This window comes from Lepisosteus platostomus, chromosome 3 (genome assembly GCF_059453375.1).
Source record: "Lepisosteus platostomus isolate fLepPlt1 chromosome 3, fLepPlt1.hap1, whole genome shotgun sequence".
NCBI lineage: Eukaryota > Metazoa > Chordata > Actinopteri > Semionotiformes > Lepisosteidae > Lepisosteus > Lepisosteus platostomus.
In genome coordinates, this window is record NC_142613.1 from 46,114,180 (window position 1) to 46,135,774 (window position 21,595).

Below are 21,595 nucleotides of genomic sequence, written 5' to 3' on the forward strand. Positions count from 1 at the left end.
CTCCTTCTGAGGTGTTTTTGAGAAATAGCACACATTGACATTCATTATAAATCCTTTTCATAACTAGAGTTCTGTTATGAAGCTCTTCAGCTAAGCACAAATTAAGAAAAAGACTAATGTAACTATGGACTTTAAGAGACTAATGTTGTATTAGCTGATGCCAGAAAATAAGTCAGACCTACTTTATTGAATATAAACCAATATTTAATATTGTTTCTATATTATAAAATATATGGAATGGATTTCCAAACACCTCCTTGAATTTAGCCAGAGTTATACTACAGAGGCAAAAAATATGTTTCTAATTTCAAAATAATCAAAACAACCTTCTTGCTAGTTTTTAATGTAGAGAGAATTTTTACATTATTATACAGTTTTTTTTTTCGGTTTGCCGCTCTCTGTTGAGTGAGTGACCATTGATTTTACTTCCTTTCAAACTGCAGTAATTAATTCAAGAAAATAGTGCCATAATGAAAATGCATCAGAGAAGAAATTAAGATTTTCTCTCTATGTTGATATGACAAATGCATTTTTCCAGAAATACGAGTAGTACTGTTTGCAGTGTTGGTTCCCAAAGAAGAAAAGTCTGGCAAGTCGTTTTTCTTCAAGCTTATGGATTATATTTGTTCATTAGCATTAGTAGAAATGTGCTTCTTCCTTCATTAAAATTTCAGGGTATTTTCACAGAATTTCAATTATATCCATCTCTGAGTACTGATACTAAATGAATGCTTGTACTGTACATAAGGCACTCATGTCTGAGAAAGCTAAAGCAATTTGTGCTTTAAAAATAATTCTTAAACTGTTCCTGGTACGTACCATACGTTATTGATTATGGCTGTAATCTTCCTCTTCTTTTATTTTTTAAATTAATTGATTAACAGATATAAGTCAGTTATAATAAGAGACAATTTGCCTTATTAAATCGATGATTCATAACATCAGGATTGAGAGATTAGGTTCTACATTCTAAACAATTAAGCAATTAAATGCAAATTACTTCCTATAAAAATATAAACACCTATGCCCTAGATTAGTTTTCTGACTACTTATCGAGAAAACATAACTGTTATCCCTAAGATGCCGGGGATCTTCTTAATACTGGCTTCTTTCAAGAAACAGATGGATCATATTCTCAGATTAGTTACCTACTAAAACCCAAATAAGCTACATGGTTTGAATGACCTCCTCTCACTTGTAATCATTCTCATGTTCTTCCATATGTTTGGTAATTGTGTTCTCCCACAAATAAGTATAAAATAATTCAATCTCTTTGTTCTCAGTAACTGTTGGGTCTAATGCAAGGTTATAATGAGCCAGGTCCTAACCTGGTAGATAATAGATGCAAAATAGGATATAACCCTGCTGGGACACCAGTCCATCACACTGTACAGAAATACTCATTCGCTTACACACACACCTACAGGTGATAATATAGAGTTGCCAGTTAACAAGAACAGGATATCATTGGACTGTGGCAGGAAACCTATGCTGCCACTTAGAGAACATGCAGACTCCACTCAGATTGCGAGAACTATGAACCAGCCATGACACCATGCCACCCCATAGTGCATACATATTATATTAGAAGTGTGTGCTTTGTACCATTAATGTATTTCAAAGATGACCGGTTGAAGAAAAATACCACTTTGAAAAAGAAGCCCAGGGGAGGTTTTAAAAAAGCCTCTGTGGAGCTCATAATTGCCAGGAGTCCTGCATTGTCCGGGAACAGAGGGCAACCATTACCCTTTGTTTCTATGGATACAAAATTGTACAGATCCGCAAGTGAAGCTGGCAAAGAAAAACATCAGGTAATTGGATACTTTTGTAATACTGTTCCATACTAAAAGTGGTGGATTTTGCAGAAGCAAGCATTTACATGACTTTTTTTTTTCATTTAAAAATCAGATAATCATCTTTGTCAGCATGCTGGTTTCTGTACTGTTTTCCACAGCAATTCTCAAAAGTGAGACAAGTATTAGGGTTACGTTTACATCATACAATATCCTGTAGTTATTTTTCATCTTTTATTATGATGTTACTCATATGTGATGGTAAAATTAAGATTTTAAGAGAAAGGAAGATTTTTTTTTCAGTATCTAGTCATTACCATTGCATACACCTACATGTTCTCAAAATTCATATTCAAATATATTATTCTACAAAAAATATATTATTATTTAATTTATTTAATAAAAAATAAAATTGTCAAATTCAATTAACATGTTGAATAAAAGTAAAAAAAAAAACCTTTTTTGAGCCTGCTCAAAATTGAGCAAACATTTAGGATTTTGATCAGTATTACAATTGTACAAATTGCTTCCTTCTTTCTGTAACTGCTATACTAGACAAAGCTAATGCAGACCTCTGGTGTACTATAAACAGCTTTTGTTTTGTTTTGTTTTGTTTTCAAGCAGGATTTAAAATAAAATGTAGTCTCCCAATACTTATTGAAGGTACTGTGTGTATATGGACAGGTCACACACAATTTATAGGCTGGGAGTTGTTTCAGTGATATATTTGGAGTCAAATGTGGGGTACTAAAATACACAAGAAACTCAAACATTATTAAATATTAAAATGCAATTGCACTCTCTTTGTCCTTTTAAGTTTAGATCAGAAACATAACAAATGGACAATGAACATAGCTTAGAGACAGCTTGTTTTTGTCTTCTGTCCCCTTTTACATGTTTAATCTTTTTGTTGTTGTTTTATGCAGCTCTCCTTTGGGAGCTTATGAAACGTGACACAGCAGTTCAATTAGTTTGTTATATTATAAAAAAATCTGCTTTACCCAAGCTACTGTCTCTGACTCACCAAAATCCCCCTGACAGTGCAAGGGCTGACACACTGAGGGTTTTATATTAAGCATAAAAGAATATAAAACCCTCTAATAAGCTTTTTGGTGAAGATATAATGAAAAGGGCATTCAATCAATTCAGAAGGTCAGTACATGCTTGTGTATTGTTCCAATTGTTCGATTAACTGTATAAATCTTGCAAAATCCAAACTGTGTTAATTAAATGTGTTTGGGGTTAAAGGTTGCTTACATTACATCAAAGTAATATGAAGCTTTTTTATTTACAGAGACAGAGAAGGCTGAGCACATTGAGAAAATGCTAAAGTCAGAAACTTATCTTCCAAATCATAATTGGAAAATATCATATTTTTATAATAAAAAATATTGCGATTCTAAGTACAAAAAGATATAGTAACTGGTGTAGGTACAATTCCTTGTAAACATTTTATATAGCCACTGTAGGTCATTTTAATTTAATTTATCTGACTACTTCACATTTATAGGTGTCTTTCAAATTTAAATACAATTTCTGTAAAGAATTCAGTTTTTTCCATTAAACATAAAAACACAAGTACTTAATGTCTGATTTTCACACTCTTCTTAATGAAGAGTGCACCTGACCAAACTGCTTGTTTTAATGTGGTAGAGCTTTGAAACATTCATGAATACATGAATGGGTCACCACATGTTTGTGCTTTATTTTATTCCAACAGTCTTTCTTCCAAACCAGGTTGAATGACTACCCTCATGTCTTCAAAGTTTGGAAATTGTGACACACCCTGGTGCAGGGTGTCATATAATAGGAATATTGATAGGCATGTCAAGGGTAAACACACACAAACTAGCCATGAAGTAAAGAGAAATGACCTTTTATTTACAGTGCACAGGAGTGTAAGCCAAACAAGAAATTCCAAGACTTTGAGCTTCATACGAGACTTCTAAATCCCAGATTCATCTATCAGGCAGTTAAGTTGCCTACTGGCTTCAAAATCTTCAATCTCTCCCTAAGACTCTTCACAAAAACCTTGGTCTCTACTTGATACATTTTCACAACAAACAGTTAAAAAATAATTCCAACTCACATCAGATTATTCATTGTCTGAATGCCTGAATATTTTAATTAGTTAAATAATACATTACCTGCCCAAGTGTTTCCCGGTGTCTACAGTTACACTGAGGACCTCCAGTTATGGCTGTAGAATTTTTGCTCATGTTTTATAACTATCACAGATTTTGGACATGAGTTGTGCGTTTCCAAAGTCGACTTGTTCTCTGTTCTCATTCGTTGAAGCATTCAGTACCTGGACATTGTTTTTGTATTTAGTTGTTCTGCTGTTTTATGTTCTACACTTATTGTGGAAGGACTAGCTGTGGATCTATAAGGAGTAGATTGAGCCCACATGTTGGGGGAGAGGCAGATGAAATGGTAAAGCTGCAGAGTAGAGTGCAGACTAGGGAAACTGCTGCTTGGGCACGGAGAAGCTGAGCAGCGTTGTTCACACACAGAGAGACATGGTGCTGTGGCAGTCTAAGAAACAAGGAAGTAAATGCAGCCTGAGATGGTGTAGAGGGAAGCGAAGGTAAAATCCAGGAAGACACAGTAGCGAAGCACTACGGGAGAATCCATGCCAAAGTCTTAGGTAAACAAACGAGTACCAGGCCGATTAAGTAGAGGCGCCTAACAAACATAGGTGAGATCTGAAGGTGAGACGTAAGAGAGTAGGGGTCAGGATTCCATTGAAGCTAGGGTCACAAGGTAAATAATACTTGAAGGGCTCAGAGATAAATATTCTGAACTACCTGAAGCAGGTGTGGTTGTAAATCGTCTTCAGGTTGTTCATGTCTCCTGTCTCCTGATGTGATCTTGCCGCAATAATGCTAGCTCACCCACAAGGGAAACCATTGTAGGTCTTTTTTACTTCATTTCTTTGGACAGCTAGTTAACTGAGTTGCATGCTATGCTGTTTTTAAGGTGTGTGCTGAATTCCTTAGATATTAATAAGAGTCAGGACATCTGCAGGAAAGGAAAGATGAATACACTGAAGATGGTCCATCCCCCTTTCAGCAGCAGCACAAAACCACTCTTAGCCTGCATTTAAAACTGAACCCAGTACCTTTACCACATGTATTGTGACACTATTCAAATATTTTTCCATGGTATTTTTCATTTAGAGGTTCACCCACAAACCTTACTGGGTATTTTCTACCACTACTAATAGCTGTTGTTTCACACTGCATGAGTGCTGCAACTGTAGTTGCATTCAGGAGAACATCAGCCACTACGGAAGTAGTGGGGTTGAAATCTGAAATGGCACTCCTGGCCTGGAGCAGGTTATGCTGCTTGGAGACAGAGACGTAGCCTGCAGTGCTGGGGCATGTCCTCCCTGGAGCTCTGTTATATAATTTACCAAAATGGTTGAGGAAATGAAGATAAATTTCATTAGTGTATGCACATGCTCCCCTCAGGGGACCAGATATTGAAGCTGCAAAATGTTAATTTAATTTACCTAGCCATTTGTTCAGTCCAGAGTTTCATTTTACGTAGTATTTAAGAACTTCTGTTGCAGTGCCTCTTGAGACAGAGGTGGAGGTCTTGCATATTAAATCCCTTTATATGCGTGGTAAGAATAAAGGTCTGCTGAGCTTTTAAGGATTTTACAGAGCTCAGAATAATGTTAATAAACAACAGGGACTGTGCATTTGGCATATTTTAAGCAGCAGTTTTGAATTATTTACCCTAATATGTTCAGCAATACAACTGAGAGAATCAAAGCTGGAGCTCTGTTATTCAATTTGTTTGAAGCTTTCCTGCGCTGTTGATATATCAGGCCAGCCATGGTTATCCTCATAACTGTCATGAAAATCGATAAGCTAGGTTTCAGCAGATCCTAATCTTATCCTATCAAGAAAAACACAGTGTGATCAGTCCCTTCACGTTTCATACATGCAAATTCTTCTCTCTGTGACTCCCACCTGAATAGCCAATTCAGTCCATTCTTTATAAACATTTTTTTGTTTTTGTTATTCAGATTAGATTATTTTCTATCTTTGGTTGTTACAGTAATGATGCACTTAATAGTTATTAAGTTGGCATTAAGTAGTGTCAGTAAGTAGATTTTAATATCAGCATATTTTAGCATATTGTTCACGGTTATACTTTTCCCTTTTTTTCTGTTCAGTACAAACATCAAGTGGAGTTGGAAAAGTAGAAGTAAGCATGAAAAAAGTGTCAAGCCATAAATGGCAAGAATTGGGTGAACCCCTGGACTCCCACAATTCCCTGCTGAAGCAAAATGTCTCTGGTAAGTTGTCTTCAAGATCGCTGTGAGAGCAATTATATCACTGAGATTCAACTTTCTGTTATGCAAAGTAGTGGTCAGTGGTGACAAGGGGGAAGTGATGGATGCCTCTCCAAATTCTCCCCTTCCCTTGAAAAACATGAAAGGGCAAATAGAGGAAGCCTCTCACACAACCCCAGAAATTAAACAAGAATGTGAGGCACACCTGGAAAGTACATATGACGTGGAAAATAATTGAGAATGATACCAGCAGCCCCAACACCTGAAAGCAAAAAAAAAAACCTCACAGAACTATAATAATCTGTAAACAATATCATGAAGATAACACATTGGCATCTCATTTTTTACTGTTTGCACAGTAAGATAATTTAGCTGCTTCATTTTCTTATGACCTTTATGAAGTACTGTAACAAGGCATGGATGTCTTAAAGGCTTTAACATTGGCAGTGAAATTAAGAAAAACATTTTTGCTTTGCTGTCAAGTATTTTGTTTTTTATAATTACAAGATTCATTTGAAAGGTCAGTACAAAATAATATTATGATAAGTAACATTTTATTTTTTGCTAAATCCTTTGCATTTTGTTAAAACATTAAACATACTTTGTCTCCGACCCAGTGATTTCAAGTGATCGTAAGTATTGGGACACCTTCACTTCAAGTAATTTTCAGAGGTTGCGTATCTCTTTAGGGAAATAAAAGCATGGGATCTGTAATCAGCTGATGTCACTAAGCACATTGGTAATAATTTAAGATGCTTTGCTGCAGTCACTTTTTCTTGTCCCTTTAAGTTGTGTTTAGGCTTCAGTTTTTCCTTTCTTTACTGTATGCAATGCATGCCCAATTGGATTTAAATCTGGAGATTGATTTGAACTGGCTTAAACTTTCTACTTTCTTCTCCTTATTAATTCTTTGATTATCTGTTTGTTTTGGGTCAATGCTATACTGTGTGGTAAAGTGCTTCCCAATAAGTATGGAAATATTTTCTTCCACTTAAGTTTCTGTACACTTCACAAATTCATTACACTACTATCGTTATTAGTAACATCATCAAGAAAGATAAGTGAACAGTGCCCAGGTCAGGACGCATTTCTATGATGACGTAGATTTCTTTGGAGCATCTGGGGTTCGTTTCTTTCTTTTTTACATTTCCATCACAATGATTTGATATATCTTGGTCTCATCGGTCCTTAAACTTTGTTCCAAAGCTCTCCTGGCTTACTGGTTATCTGTTTACTTCTGAAGCATAGTGTAGGTGACGTCTGCATAGCAATACAAACTACTAACAGGCAAAATGTTGTTATAGAAAACTGATTAAATTATTTTGATGAATAAGGTCAATTGTGAAGAACTGTATATACCTCATTCAGCACTACAACAAACCTGCGATTGGTATTTCTCTATAAACACAGAAGATTTTTCTCATGTCATGTGGAAGGAACTGTTCATAACTTGTCATGCCCTAAGTGAAAAATACAAAGACTAATGATGTTGCCCTCTAAACTCTAAACTATGGTGTAGCCTAGATATCACAGCTATAAACTATCCAAAGTTTTCTTCAGCCTCATCTGTCATTAAGTTTCTCAGAAAGACCACAGCTGTGCACTTTGACACTGAGACTTCAAAAACCACCTGTTGGTTGTATTTCTGCAGTACCACAATAATGTCAAAATCCAATTTATTTCACCAACTAGGATAGCTCTATGCACTAAGGTTATATCATGAACCGTGTAGCCACAGTACACTTCTCAGTGTGGTTGCCATGACAATGCTGTTCTTTGCCATGCCCTTGTGGTGACTCACAGTTACATTGTTTTATGGCATTTTGGCTTTCGTTTTTTGGTCCTGTCAGCACACTGCTCTGGGGAAGTTTTTACCTGAAGTCTCTATCTATTTCCGAGCGCATGGTCAGTACAGAACTGGACACCCAGACTTCAGTGACACCCGGGGAAAACATTCAGGGACTTGCCGAGGTCAGCGCTTCTGTTCCCCCAGGCAAGCAATACAGATAGTGCTCCCTGCTACCACTGCATGCAGTCTGAGGGCTTTCTCACTGCGGGATACTTTAACCCTAGGTTTGCAGACATCCAGCTTAGATCCTATACAGCTTCCTTCTGGTTTGAACCAAGGAGCATTCTCCCTTCCTCAACCACCCTGAGTTCATTCACCATGATAACCCCAAACCCCTTCCGGGGTTTGCAACCTAAGCCAAAGTAAACGACAACTACAACCAATTGAGTAAATCCCTTCATTGGGAAACCACAAATCCCCTTCCTCTGACTTGTAACCTCTGATTTTAATTACCAAGTCCCCTTCTGTGGCAGACAGAACTATGCCGTGTCCTACAACTAAAACTTATTAACCTGATATATTTTCTGTCGTAGCTGTACAAACCTTTCTCAGTTGATCCTGTTTGGCCAGGACCACTGTGTCTTACCAGCAGCCCTGACATGTCAACAACCAAGTCAGCTACTAATTTACTGTTTCACCTTTAACCATAGGGCAGGTCCGGAGCTCCTAACCTCTAGAGGTAAGCCATGGGGGGAGCTTACTTTTACTCTTCCCCTCCTGGTCATTCCTTTATTTGGAGTCCCCTGCGTTTTGGGAATCTTGTAAACAACCCCCCTCACCCTACAAATGAGAACAGTTTGAACACCTCCTACCTCTGATTTTAAACAGAAAGATGTAAACCCGCCTTCCCCGACTGATGGTATTATCATGGCGTTTTCTCTGTGATGTTTTCTGATCTGTCTCTGCTCTCCTGATCTCTCAACCCCCACTCATTGATGAACACCAGCTGCAGCCAGGTCTGCAAGTGCAGCTACAGTATCTTGCTTGGCTCATGCATGCATATTTACCCCGATCTCTCTGATAACCTGATCAACCTATTGCGTGTACCCCTCGCAACCACTACTGTCCTGCTTCAGTAGTTAATGTTGAACACAGGAATCAAAATTTATATTGTGTATACAGACAAACTATCATATATGTTATACATTTTGGTAATTAGAGAATAGACTTTGTTTAATCTGGCCTGAGTATTATAATTTTGTCTGTGTAACACAGCCTAATGTGTGCAAATCTTTTGGCACTACTACAGGGAACTTTAATTGAAAGGCTGCCGTCTACTGATTTTGAAATGTTTTTCTCTTTTTTTTTAATATTTTTCTGGACAGAACTTTAGTAAACTGACACCCTTTTACACAGTCTTTCTGTTTATTTTTATGACTTCTGGGACCACCTCAAGACTTACTTTAAGTTGGTTTGGTCATTTATCAAAAACCAAGTCCTGTTGAAATCTTGAAAATCAAGACGAATATTTTTAAAAAACAATTGTGAGAGCTGTGTGAAAGACTGAGGTGTCTCTCTCCTGAATTTGTTCAATGAAGTTATTCATATACAGTATGAGCCCATAATATTTTTTGGATTAAAACCAATTATTTTAGAAAAGAAACCCACACAACAAATTAAATAGAAACCCTGAAGCGCTGGGAAGGCCAGGAGTTTTATTAGCAGCCGCTAGTGGTGTGAGACAGACGGCAGAAGTGGGGATGTTTTTCACCTGAGCAGCTGTTGCAACATGTGGGGATGAATAATAATGCCACATTTCCCAGAATCCTGCTGGTAACTCCTATGTGTAAAGAGAACAGAAGCACAATAAAAAAATACCAACAAATAGGGGAAAAAAACATCAGCCGAAGTCATCTGCACGTAGTTCAAATTAGAAATATTCACTATTTTTTAGTAACAATGGTGAAAAAGTTTTTAAATTTGTCTTTGTACTCCATGTTGGTATTTGCAGTACCCATATTGAGGTTAATCTGTCTTCCTAATGCTGTGCAGTGTAATCTGCCATAAAATATTTGTGAAATCACAGACTCATGCCTGCTGTGCCGATTTGTTTTTCTTAACTGCTCTTTGTTTGAAATGATAGTAAAAGACATTTTTTTTTCGTTCCATTAAGTTAGTTTTCTTCTTCTTTATGCAGGGATCTTCTTCAGAAAGTGTACCCTGGTTTCTAAAACACCTGTAACACATGACACCAAACTGCTCCGTTTTCAACTTCCACATGGAACAAGGTTTATGGTGCCTGTCGGAAATCACGTTTACCTCAAGAATCTGGTTAAAGGTAACTCATAACTTGAACTATTATAAATATTAATGAATGTATACCGTATCCTGCTGGGTAAGTGCTTAAGGGGAGAAGAGTTTTCTTCTAGACAAAGGTGAGGAGTGGCCATTGACAGATTAAAGGCATCATTTTGTTCCAGGCATCATTAAAAAAAAAGCAACAGAGGGAGAGAGAGAAAATGGAAAAGGACATCTTCCATGCAGATCTTCATTTTAGTTGTGTTGAGTAGATAGATGAGTTACATTTCCAGGCTTTTGTTGCATGATTAACAGAAAGCATTACACTTCAATCTTTTTAATTTTTATTTTGGAGCTCATATCAATAAATAATATAAATAACCAGAGGAAAGAGTCTTTTCAGTTGTACAAACAAGCTCAATCAGTAACTGAACAGTCTTTCAGATGTCGATATTTTGATTGCATCCACCCACTGCAAATGTATTTCTGTTTTTAAAACACGATTTTAAAACACAATATGTTTATACATATATTGTTGCGTTAGATTCTTACAGTCCTTAAATTAAATATACCGTACATTCATTTTGAAAACAAAAGGCATTCTGTCACACATGCCATTATCATGAAGCCCAGTATTTTTCCCTCTAATATTATGTTGGGCTTTCATCTAGTGCGTTAGTTAAATGCTAACTCCAGTTCATATCATCTGTGTCCTTGGGTGCATTCACAGGCCATCCCCTGGCATCATTCGATACTGCTTCTTTGTTGTTTTTCTGCTGCTCAGATCCGTGATGTTGAAGTTGGGGCAATAGAGGTTTGGAGAGTAGCTGCTGATGTGGTCAGACACTCATTGCGCAGTACTTCTGTCATGGCCTTCTGAACTTAGTTTAAAGAGACTCAGAAGGGAAATATCACTGAGGGGAATGTTAAAATGTAATTGTATTCATACTGTATGTAGATGTGATGTATATTGGTCTGCTAAAATATTGTATGTCACCAAAATTCTGTTATTAGTATTTTTAATATATTATTTTGTGCACCATTAAAAGCAGGGTCATAAATGCTCAGTGATGACTTAGGACACTAGGTCAGAAGAATCTATTGTTTATTTGATTTCTACAGTTATTAATAATGAATAATCTTTAAATGCGCAGTGTGTCTGTTACCTCTTCTGTTTTGCAGGGAGTGAAATTATAAAACCGTACACACCTGTATTTATGACTCTTATGCCAGAACATCAAGATAGTACTGCCTGTAAAGATACAGATATATTCCTAATGATAAAAATATACCCGGATGGAGCTTTCAGCTCTTATATCGAAAGTCTACAAATTGGTGAGTAGCTTTTTAATATATTCTATTTACCCGGCCACATCTGTTTGAGCCTAGTGATGCAGCCTGACTTGAAAAAGCAGTCATTCCTCCATACACTTTGAAATGAGCCATTTAGCTCCACCACAGCAGTACTTTATTTATTTTGTTTGGATAAAGGTCGTCTTGATTTTGGCTGTGTGACTGGTATTAAAGGTAAAGACATGCAGCTTTTCACAGACATGACCTCTTGAGCGTGGTGTTTAAATTCCTTACTCAGTGAAAGCTGCTTCTCTAATAGCATTTGGATATCTGATAAGTCCTGTGCACCATTCCCATTCCATCTACCATTGTGTACAGCCCTCAAATTTAATTTGAATTTTAGTGGGTAAAAAGAAAGGACAGCAGAGACAGCTTATGGTTGAGCTGCATGTTGATTTTTCTCAGTTATTTAATTTTACATTGACATTCAGGAATATTTGGCCCACACTAATTGAATACAAAAACCTGTCTTATTTTTAAAGTGTATCCTGAGTCAGAAATAAATATACCCTTTTCTTGACATAATAGTGAATAATAAAATAAATACATTTTGATGTATTTAAGAGAATTTGAGGGGTTTATCAGCTTATATTGATGTGCACAGTAACAGAACACATATGAACCTGGATGAAGAAGAACGCTAGCTTCAGGTAGAATGTCAGGTGAACACATTTTTGGTAGTTAATAAACCTTAATACCAACTGTTTGTTGGAAGGGCAATTGTATTGACCAGTTAGTATAACCCTGTTGACAAACTGTAGGAAGTTGTTAATTTCTTTGAACACTCATTCCAGAGATTCTACAGGTGTCTTTATTTTCAATACCGCCCTGTAGCTTTGGACCTCAAGAGTTTTAATTGATTCAGCTAAATGAAAACATAATTTAATTATTTTAAAGCTCAAGTGAAATGGAAACCAGGAGAAGCTCAAGATATCAAGGTTTAGATCTGAAACATTTTTACAAAAGTCGCCATGAATTTACCTACTGTATGTTATACAATTCAAGAAATTGAATGCTACTGCATAAAACAACTGCTTTCTTGTTCTTTTATTGTCTTTGAATATAAATCTCTGCAGCCCATGTAGTTTAAGGGCACATCTTTAGTTAATTTAGTAAGTATGAGTTTCTGAGCTTGTATTATAATATAATACATCAGGTTTTAAATAAGTGCTTCAGTTACTGCTGTTGTGGGGCTTCGCTAAATGTTACCTCAGTTTTCTAACTCCAGAGGAGGTTTGGGTTGTTGGTTCTCCCAGACCCCTTGAGCTGGAAGTTTGCTGGTTGGGTTGTTGGGGAGCCCTGAAGTGAGAAAGCCTTAATGTTGCAGTGAGGTGGCTCCTGGGGAACTGATCACCTGGGAACAGGAGTTCTGGCCTCAGCCTAGTACTAAGAGTTTCATCTGGAGTGCAAAAAAGGCTATCTCTAATCCCAGAGGAGGTTATACAAAAGAGAACACTCCTGTGTATACAGTAGTTCGTGTTACAGGCTGGAGGTTATGGTTTACTATGATTATTGGTGAATTGTCACCTGATCACGGTTTGGTATATGGTCTGTGGTTTTTAGGTTACAGGATACACTCATAGGTTTAAGATCTGGTTATGGTGCACAAATTCCCTTAGGATCCTGTGAAGCTCATAGAGTTCCCAGAGTTCATATGGGTCTGGATTGTAGTTAAGAGACTTTGAGTTACAGTCTCTGGAGTAGTGAAGCAGCAAGACCACAGGGATAAAATGAAGCCCTGGGTCAGGTAAAACGCCACAATTTAAATGTACATAATTGGAAAACTGCATGTTTTGGGGGGTAGCTGGTGAAAGGTTGCCATGACACTCATGCCAGTGATGAGTGGGATTACATGATCATGAGAATATAAAACAGGTTACAGACAAGAGGAAGCTGTTCAGACCATCCAACCTGTTTAATAGTAGTTGTTGATTCAGGTAGGCTTTCAGTACACACAATAATAATAATTGTATAGCTTTGAAAATTGTAAAGCTTTGCAACTTTTTTAGCTGAATTCAGTGGGATAAGTTAAAAGGAAAGTCTGTGTTGGTGATATAACATGTTTAGTAATGAAACATCCTGCTTTTTATTATTATTTTATTGTTATTTTTACATATTATGCATTTATGGACAATCCGTAAAAAATAACAGATTTTATTACTAATCAAGAGTTGCTGTGGACATTGAAAATACACTATTTTAACAAAGCCAGATTGTCAGATCTTCTTGAGATTGTTAGATTTTCTGTGAAATCTTCTTGATGTTAATTAATATGGTAGACCCCAAATACCGATGCAATCAACTTGATGTTGAAACAAGATTTTGCTCAATACTGTCTCTTTTCCTTAGTGTAGCATTTATGAATTCCCTAGCAACTGTTAGAGAAATAAATAAAAATAAATTGAGCACGTTGGATGAATGACATTTTAGACCATTTAATTGGTGCACTTACAATATTTATTTTGGATAAATAAGGAAAATTATATTCACTCTTATAATCTATTTTTTGCGGTTTAAAAACTGTCGTTAAAGCAGGTATAGCATTTAAATACAGGTCACCTATTATTTTCACTGTGCAACTTTCTCTGTTTGCTGTCAAAGAGAAGCAGTACTTTAAAAAAATAAATGTGGCTTATGGACAGAATAATAATCCCACTGTTCATTAGACCCTTTAATGAGACAACAGATGTGCAAAATGCAGAACATTTGTTAAAATTTGGATGATATTTTCAGGGCACTGCATTTTGAATTTCAAAATCTTAACCTTATGGTTTTTACGTCAGTTTTCTTAATTTCAGAATTTTAGTAATAGCTGAAATATTTATATTACTAAATATAGGTATGCATATAGAAACATCTTCTTTGCTGAACAATTTTTTACTGTAAGAGCTCTGTTTTGGAGAAGCAGTTCTCTATTAATCAATATAATTTACAGGTAGATATACATTTTATAAAATGGTAGAGCCTGAGAAATGTAAATTTTATAAAATAAAAGACTAAACCTAAAGATTTTGGTACTCCTATTAACACTAAATTGACATATTGACAGTCATATTGATATTCTTTTTCTTATTCTACTAGGCTTTGTGGGGTGTCACTAAAAATGTTAAAATGTAAGAATATATAGTCGAAAGCAGATTTTCCTTAAATTAAGGAAAGTTGTGGTAATAATCCATAAGGTGCATCTGAATGAGATCCTTGTCTCAATTGTCTGTGAGGGACCATCTTTTTTTATAGCCTTTCTCAGAACTTGACGCACTGTAGGCAGAGCTCTGTGGGAAATCGTTTTAAATATAATTATCATCCTGAAGTGCAGTTGGAATGACTATGAAAGAAATAAGCAGATTCTGTGTGTCATGCTGTGCATTTACATGGGAAATCAAAGCCTGTTCCAATCTGTCTCCAGAGTAATCAGATTCAGAAGTTCAACCATGTAAACTCTGGGAAATTGTCTTTGCCCTCTGTAATGTGATTCCAGGTAATTGGTTTATGGATATGAATTACCCAAATCAAATCCTTTTCAGATTCAGTCTATGGCCCTGAAAACGTGGTGATCAGATTTAAGCCTTATTTTAACAGGTTTGAGTGGGGAGTTGTCTCCTTTCTGCTTTTCAATGTGAAATTATTCTCTACTTGTTCCTTATTATTATAACAAGGTACAAAAATATGAAAATCCAAAAACACTTTAGTATGTGTGATTTGTACATGAGATATCCTCAAGCACAAGACTCTTTCAAAAGTCAAATACTGAATTTAGCTTTTGAGGACCTCAAACTGGTTGGCGGTTACTTAGCATAACCTGCTGGCTTGTATGGGACGATAGCAACTCACATGTGCAGAAATGGACCATGTTCCCTTGATATTTTCAAATTACACTTTTGTATGGAAATTCTGTCACCAATGTGCATCATTAGTACAAAAAGTGTTACCACAGATTATAATTGTACGCAGAACCAGTTATATGCCACCCATTGGTGCCTCTTTCTTTGACCCATACAGATTACAACTGGAGTCACTAACGCAATGTTGTATACAGTCTTCCCAGTTATCTTCAGTATTTTCCTGTCTTTTAAAGCTAAATGTCAACAACAGAAAATAATTCCAAGATTTACATTAATATTTAATTGCATCATCATCATCGTCATCATAAATGTTGAAATGCACGTGTGGAGAAACGTGTAGCTAATCTGCACCCTGTCTTGAAAGAACTTCTGAAGTAGGGAATGGTACAACCCCAGCCTCAGAGGTTTAAAATATTACTTCTCTAAACTGCATCACATTTCATTGTAGTACAGTCATAATTACTTCATGGTTGATACAGTATATTTTAGCAGTGTTACTTAAGCATGCCAAATTGTTTGTGCTATTTTTGTTGCCTCTCACATATCCTTCTGTAATTATTGCTCATGGCTTTGTGCATTTAGTTCACCCTTGGTTTCTTTATGGAAAGATTATTGTTAAATCCTGTAAACATATTCTTAAAATGACGTTCAGGTTCATTTACAGATCACATGATCAGATAAAAGCTTAATTCGTGTGATGTTAATGGAATTGCTGGTGCCTTGTGACTATAATCAGATCTTTGTGTTTGCCTTTGCTAGGAGCCAGCAGAGAGCTTTAATTTAAGTGCCGTCTAACCTGAAACATTTCCAAGCAAAAGACGTACATGATGTTAATGATATCACAGATGTTAAATATTTGCACCAGGTTAATAAAAAAATCTAATTTAGCAGTGCTGATGTACAAGTGCCAGATCTGAAGTCAATTTTTTGGATTTGATTTTGTCCTCTTTGTCGTTCTTTGGATATGCATATATATATATATTTTATCACATAATCTGAATCATTCCTATCATTTACATAGCGCAGTTTAACCTAATGAATCTAACTAAAATAATTACACAAAGCAAGGGACTCACTTCATTCACCACTGAAGTGCAGCGCTGCCTCAGTGATGCACAGCAGCTGTTATGCACCAGCAGCCCTCCTGGCTCGTGTGTACTAGGCACTTATCCTGATTCAGTAACCCCAGAGTGAAGCCAGGACACCAGGGGTAACACCCGCGTTCATTCGGTAAGTGCCAGGGGGTTCTTTAATCACCAGAAAGCATAGGATGGCATTTCTAGCTGTCACAGTGCGTAGAGTCCCCTGTCGCTATTTCTGGGGTATTGTTTTTTTAATTCGTGACCAGAGGGAAGAGTGCCACCTACAGGTCCATTCGTAGTTTGCCTTTGAGATCTCCTGTTTAAATACTGTCCAGGCCCAGCCTTGCTTAGTTTCTGTTCTTCTCCAGTCAGTCTTGTTGACTTTGCAACATGTCAAAAAACAAATGGAGGTCAGAAAAGCCCATGTGCCCATCCTGATTCTCCTCATGTGGGTACAGAGATTGTCGCTGTGAGCCATGATGCAAAGACAGAGTTGTCAAAGTTGAGTTGTGATATAATAAAAAAATAATTAATTGAGGATTCAGCAGGAAACAATACATTGGTGGTTATTTGTCCATGTGTTATGTCCACATTGTCCCATTAATGCACAGCTTTTTTACCTCATCCACAAAACTATTGCTTTCACTGTACTACCAAAAGTAATGGAAAATTACCAGCAAGTGTCAAAACCACCAATAAAAGTCAGCATGCAGTTCAGCGTACAGGTCTTATTACAGAACTGACAATAACTTATTAGTAGAGACGTGCTTGAGGAAATGATCTGAAGTGAGTTTAAAAGAAAGAAAACACGACTGACATGACCAGCCATCTTCACATGATCGAAAGAAATGAGTGAAACACATATTATATCAAGACTTCATAATTATCCTTATTTCCAGTAAGGACATATTCATTCATTTTAATTATTAATTAAAATTAATCTTCACATTTTGCTTTTGGCATACAGGTTAAATAAAGGTGTGAGCCAAAACAATTAGTGTAATGCAGTCCTACACCCATTGTAGCTTAGTCAAAATGATTTGTAACTATATTACTGTCAGAAATGGACATTGCTTGCAGATTGCAGTGCTGCTATTGCACTGTATATATTCAATTTACATTCATTAAATTGTCATGTCAGGCACCAATATATTACTCATATGAAAATGGAACAGAACAACATTCAACTTTTCCTTTTAATAACCATGTACTTCATGAATAGCATGTACTCCATGAGCAGAAGCTCAGTACATGGTATTTTATAGGCAATAACATCCATTTATTATCATCATTTGTCATGACTCACTCCAGTGTACGTACTTGTGTGCATTGAGAGTGAGTCATAAAGGTTGAGGAAAGGGGTGCTCTGACAGTGTTTAGTTCTGCCACGGTAATGCAGCATCCATGGGAATAAGCCCTATTTGTGACCTGTAAATAAAAAACACAACAAGTAACCCGCCTTTGCCACTATGGTATGTTTTATGAATAATCCACACAATGAGGAAAATGTTTTATAAGCAAAATTCTTTTTTTTTTCCTGGCATATTCCGGAAATTAGGAGACAAGATTACTAATTAATTATGTTCCAAATTTGTTGCACAGCTGTAAGTAAAATCTGAGGTGGTGTGACCAATGTTGAAACAAATATATTAAAGCTTTACTCAATATTCTACTTAATGTATTAAAACTGGTCATTTTTGTAACATTAGCCCCAGCTTCACAATAAGTGATATTTGGCTTACACAGATTAAATTTATGATGTTCTTATCCCTTTTGTTCTATAAGATAAACATTTCTGAAGTTAGACAACATAGCTTTACATTACATCTTTATACATTGTTGTTATTCTACCCTGAATAAGCCAAGGCACAGATTTCAACTTTGTTTTTGATGTACAGTAGAATCATAGTACTCAATGTAAAGGAACTGTATGCAAATGGAACAGATATTGGCTAAATGTAGCAAACTGATTTGTTTTGGGGAGAGGGATTTTCTAGTTGTTTTTTGCCTTACAGTTCTGTCAGTAAAGAGAAAATTGCAATGAATTGTGATGTGACCTTAACTGCGATTTTTTTCCACTTTAAATATTCAAAATTTGATTAATGTAATAATAGTGGCAACTGTTTTCATGAATCTGCATCATCTAAGAGGGATGAAAATATTTGGCTTTTCATTCTCAGCAAGTACACATTGAGCCTGATAGGTCAGGGACTCTTCACAGTACAGGTTTTTTCTTTTCAGTTAAACTCCTATGCTTCACAAGCTGTTCTTTATCACACAGTAACTGGATCTTGTCTTTAGGCTAGATTGAGTTATGGCATTCAATCAGTCTTTATTCTTACATAGTGCATTTCAATCCAAAACATTCTCAAGGCACTTTATTCAGTCAACTAAAGGGTCAAATTCATGCAGGCCTTTGTATGCCTCTAATATCTTACTGGCACTGTCATAACAGTGATCTCTGTCATTTGCTAGGCCAGTATCCATCTCCTGCAAAAGCAAATTACAATGCTATGTTTTATTTAGAGAAATGTTAGAAAATCTGCCATTTCTTGTAACATTGTAGGGATCAGTGAATGTGAGTCAATCAGTCTTTGTTCCATTATGTTTATAAATTCCTCACAAATAGTTGAAGAATGGAGTGAAAGCCTTCCTTTACCGGCAATCCTGTAAAGTATGACTTAATCATGAGGTCAAGTAATTACCGTTAATGGGGGATCCTACAGTCTTATTTTCCTCTCTAAAAAAAAACATGCTCAGCCATGTTTTTATGTAACAACATAAATTGACCCGAGGACCTCTCAGAATTGTCCTTTGATTTCAGTTTCACTGTAATCTATTAGTACTAGTTCAGTGTTAGCTGCATTACCTTCAATTCATGCAGAAATTACTTTTTTCAAATGCTTTCTTTATGATCAGTGGTTGTCAGACACCCATATCTGTGTAGAAGTGTTGTGCCATAAAAATAAAATGTTCCTTTCATCTTCTGTCCTTCTAGGGGCTACTCTGTACATAAGCAATCCTGGAGGCCAGTTCAGAACCAGTCGTATCCAAGACATCACAGACCTGTATCTGCTAGCAGCTGGTACTGGCTTCACTCCTATGGCTAAACTCATACGATATGCTTTGAAGAACCTGGCAGCTCTTAGGTAAGCTTGGGGATTTGGGCTCGACAATCATTCCTCCATTTAACATCTGCTTCTGTCCCTTTTTGCTGGTTTGCTAGATTTAAAATTGTAGTCTCAGTCATTGCAGCTCATGCAATCAGGCAGGACCAAAATAAGTTTTGGGTGCTGAGGTAATCATCACATAATGTATATATATATGTTATGAAATCTATAGCATCTACTGTATAAATAATGACTTAAATGTTTTCTGTTGATTTATGTTACAGAACGTGATAATACACATGTATTGGACATTTTGAAAAAGTGTTTAATTTCTGAAGAAACATTCCTAAAGAACTTTTTTGAGAAATCTGAATATTTGAAACAAGTACCCTCATAGTCTCTTTCTGATTAAACAATACTTATTTTAGCCTGTCCAGCCCAGAAATATATACTCTCTCTCTTTTCTGGAATCTGGATATGATTCCAGAGAAGAAATATGTTTGTTGTATTGTGGTGACCACATTTATAAATAGTAAGAAAAACATAACAGCAATTAAGAGTTCTGTGATTTTAATAGAATGGTAGCATTCTGTTTGCCATTTTTTTGTTCCCACACATTTGTAGCTACAAAAGCCTTTTTCAGAGATAACCTTCTCAAACATTACATTTCACATTTAATATCATTTTTGAGTTGGTTACCTGTACTTGTTTGCATTCAAAGGGGGCATCGCCCCCTCAAGTGAACTGTCCCGCTCCCTCAGTTTTGGACAAAAGGATTTTTGAAAATTTTCACTTACTTAACTTGTGTCCTAAAAAATTGTTGTACTTTGTCAATGGTCAGATAACTACACTAACTCCGAATTCACAGTTACTACATTGCACTGTTTGATGTGCAGGAGGGCTGTCCGTCCAGGAACAGCACATATTACATAGTGTCTACGTTATTGGGTGTCGACATTATTATGATCTTGTTTGCTCACGTGGACTGATTCCTTGCAATAGTTTATCCTTATACTTACAATCGTTATATAAGCAGGATTATAGTTATAGACGTTTGTGCTTTCTGTTTGTTTTACGACTATTTGTTCTTAACGATTCAGAACCTGCAAATGGTATTTGGTCGCTCCAGGCATTAATAATCGCGAGAGTGCTGATGAACGTGAAAAAGTACTTCATCGCTAAATACCAGATTGCTCGTCATTGTCTTTTATCATGAAGCACTATTCAGTGGCATTGTTGTGAGATTTCACTTGGGTAGTTGCAACGGCTCCGTTTCAACCGAAATTTCACCGCCCCCCTCGGAATTTCAGACGCCCCCCTACAGATTTTTCCCCTGGTTTAGCCACATGTATAGAACATTTTTCCTTTGAGTAGGAAATACAAACGGGCATGATCTCATATAAAATAGTATAGTAAAGATGCTATGAATTAAGATGTAAGGGCCAGTACAGTATATCAGTGGTTTGACTGCCCTAGTAATCTGTCTCCAGAGCTGAAGACGTTCGAGTGTTGTTGAGGAATGAGGACTACCTTCAGGCCAATAGCTCAACACTACTCTTTGAGGATTGAAACCTAACAGGTATTTTTGTGCCCTGTAGAGAGAGGCAGCAAATTTTGAAATGCTTTCAGAACATCTAAAATTGCTCTTGTGAAAATATTTATTTTCTTTTAATATTTTAATGTCCCCAATACAGCTGCAGTGTACCCATTGTGTGTACTATCTGGTTTAAAAAAAAAGCAATTCTTCTAGTTTAGCACTAGTTTTAGAGAATAAACTGCCATTTGTTATGTAGACGTCGACATTAGCTCCTGTTAGGGTTAGTATGTAAGATTAGTCCATCTTTAAGAGATCAAATGAAGGTAGCTTTAGACTGTAAAAAGCCTGGACTGAGAGATTCACAGTGATTGTTAATAATTTGTTTGTGTGTTTTGTATTTGGTGTGTAGTTTGTAATTGCTGTAAATGTTTTGTCTCCTGTTAATTCCTTCAGTATTAAACTATATCAGAAACAAAGGACCACAT

At 36.3% G+C, this 21,595-nt stretch overlaps 1 protein-coding gene across 1 annotated transcript in view; it reads left to right on the forward strand.

The window, feature by feature from the left end:
* Window positions 1–21,595, forward strand: part of cyb5r4 (cytochrome b5 reductase 4) — a 64,820-nt gene that overhangs the window by 23,041 nt on the left and 20,184 nt on the right. Inside the window, exons 10-13 of the mRNA XM_088625725.1 lie at window positions 5,980–6,102; window positions 10,086–10,226; window positions 11,369–11,521; window positions 19,462–19,612. Of these exons, the coding sequence (XP_088481851.1) occupies window positions 5,980–6,102; window positions 10,086–10,226; window positions 11,369–11,521; window positions 19,462–19,612 (568 nt within the window). The remainder of the gene's footprint in view (window positions 1–5,979; window positions 6,103–10,085; window positions 10,227–11,368; window positions 11,522–19,461; window positions 19,613–21,595) is intronic.